The sequence below is a fragment of the Babylonia areolata genome, chromosome 24 (assembly GCF_041734735.1).
Source record: "Babylonia areolata isolate BAREFJ2019XMU chromosome 24, ASM4173473v1, whole genome shotgun sequence".
NCBI lineage: Eukaryota > Metazoa > Mollusca > Gastropoda > Neogastropoda > Buccinidae > Babylonia > Babylonia areolata.
In genome coordinates, this window is record NC_134899.1 from 25,274,027 (window position 1) to 25,276,526 (window position 2,500).

General features: G+C 41.5%; 1 protein-coding gene across 2 annotated transcripts in view; it reads left to right on the forward strand.

Moving 5' to 3' along the window:
- The window catches only part of LOC143299208 (uncharacterized), a 54,884-nt gene that overhangs the window by 33,394 nt on the left and 18,990 nt on the right, over positions 1 to 2,500 (forward strand). For both annotated transcript variants that reach the window (XM_076612397.1, XM_076612398.1), the window contains exons 4-5: positions 610 to 721; positions 2,472 to 2,500. The exon at positions 2,472 to 2,500 is cut by the window's right edge and continues 94 nt beyond it. In XM_076612397.1, coding sequence (XP_076468512.1) covers positions 610 to 721; positions 2,472 to 2,500 — 141 coding nt within the window. The remainder of the gene's footprint in view (positions 1 to 609; positions 722 to 2,471) is intronic.

Sequence of the window (2,500 nt, forward strand, 5' to 3'; positions counted from 1 at the left end):
AAACAAGAATATACCCATCATACACCCCCCAGAAAGCGGAGTATGGCTGCCTACATGGCAGGGTAAAAACAGTCATACGTGTAAAAGCCCACTCGTGTATATACGAGTGAATGTGGGAGTTGCAGCTCACGAACGAAGAAGAAGAAGGTGTCAAAGCATGTGGGTTGACATGCATACATTACACCACATCTGCTGTTTAAAGAGAACTAAAAGTGAAAATAAAGAAAAGAGAGGAGCAGATGCCTGACTTTGGCATAAACTCTTTCTAACGATCAGACCTTGAGATCTTTCCCTAGATTTGTGTGAAAGCATTAACATCAAACTGAAATAAAATAGTTAGACCAAATAGAAAGAAAGAAAGAAAGAAAGATATATAGATGGAAAGCTAGCTTGGTAGATAGATAGATAGAGTGAGAGAGATAGACAGACAGATAGAGTGAGAGAGATATAGATAGATAGATAGAGACAGACAGACAGGCAGACAGAGACAGAAAGACAGACAGATAGATAGATAGATAGATAGACAGACAGATAGAAACATAGTAAAGTGAAAGGTAAATGAATGGGAAGAAAATAATCAGAGTGATGTGTTGGTCTGACAACATGCAGGATCTCTGGGAGCTGAAGTTCTGGTTCTATGGTCGAGGGGATGGGTTGAGCAGGAAGAAAGCCTTCACTGAGTACTTCCAAGAGCTCATCAGTGCCAAGAACCTGCCAAAGAGTGGGTACATGTATCTCTTTGTGATCGTTCATTTTGTCAGTTGTTTTTTTTTTTTTTTTGCTGCCCCATCATCTGCACCATTTCAGTGGCATTACTCCCACGCCGCTCATTTAGAGTCCCCCATACACGGCCACACCCGGGTTCGTCCGTCGCAGTTCCAGGGTTGGCAGTCCACAGGGAACTATCGATGTTAGGTCGCCAGGAGGCCACACACCAGAGGAGACCCTGCACTGCTGCTGAGTCACTTCGGTGGTGTTCAGTGGTGCCTGTTCTGTTTTAACGTACTTAGGACACCACCTACTAAGCCCCCTACTAACGACAATAATGGCTTAGTCGCGGAGCCAGACTGAGTGAGCGTCTCTCCCAGAGTGGAGACCGCCACCACGTCCCTCAAACAACAGCCACCCATGAATCTGTCGACACTGACGACATTGACAGGACTCACCCCAAGCACGGAAGTGGAGGGGTATCGAAACTGAGGTCACCATGAGAGCAGGGCATGAAAGGCCACAGACTTTGAGAATTTTGTCAGTTTTTATCACCAGTTTTGTGTGTGTTGATGGCTGATTATGTTTTAATTTTTGTGCATGATAACAGTATGTTACTTTACATGTTTTGTATGTCCTACATGTTCAGATTGTGTCAAAGGATTGAACTTGTTTGAATCTTGATTCTTATTTCTTAACAGTGTCATCTTTTGACAAGTGTATAAAGAGTATAATGTGAATCATTCACTTTGGAATTTAATATATGAGTTCCCATGCTGTTTCATACTGTGGAAGTGCGTATGTATTTTCGGGTTGTTGTTGTGGTTGTGTTTTCATTTTTACTCTTATCAGGTTTGTGGAAATGTGTGTGTGTGTGTGTGTGTGTGTGTGTGTGTGTGTGTGTGTGTGTGTGTGTATGTGCATGTGCGTGTGCATGTGTAAGTATATATGCATTTGTGTGCATGTGTGTGTGTGTGTGTGTGTGTGTGTGTGTGTGTGTGTGTGTGTGTGTGCATGAGAGAGAGAGAGAGAGAGAGAGAGCACTTGTATTTATATGCATGCACCTTTAGCTTATATTTATGTGTGTATGCTTTTTTCTCTTCTTTTTCACTCACAGATGGATAAAGATAGATCCAAAGTGCGCAGGATATGGAACAGTTGATTATGTGAGCACATGTATGTATGCACACATGGAAAAGAGACATTGGTTTGGAGAATACAGGGTGTGGAATGGAGCGCAGAATTTTCAACGAAAATAGTGCTTGAAGAGAAACAATAGTGTGTGTCTGTTAGTACAGGTTGTCTTATTCTGGATACAAATAGAAGATAGTTTCCTGACTCAAGAATCAAAAGCTGAACTTACATGTATATTTGGATGGTTTCTCACCATCTTCCTTGGCAAAACTGGTCTTACTGGGAATCAAAAGTTGAACTGACATGCATATTTGGATGGTTTCTCAGCATTTTCCTTAGCAAAATTGGTCTTTCTCAGGATCAAATGTTGAACTTACATGTATATTTTATGGTTTCTCAATATCTTCTGTGTATCTTCCTCAGCTAAACTGGTCTTCTTTAGAATCAAAAGTTGAAAGTTCATGCATATTTTGATGGTTTCTCACTATCTTCCTCAGCAAAACTGGCATTTCTCAGCAAAATTGTTGCACAGAAAGTTCAGCTTTTTTTATTCTGAGCCAGAAAACTTTTTTCTAGAATGCTTGTTCACAGACCGTCACTGACTGTGTGTTGTAACTGGCGCTGTGCAGATTACATCGGGTTTGTGAAGCGCGCTCTG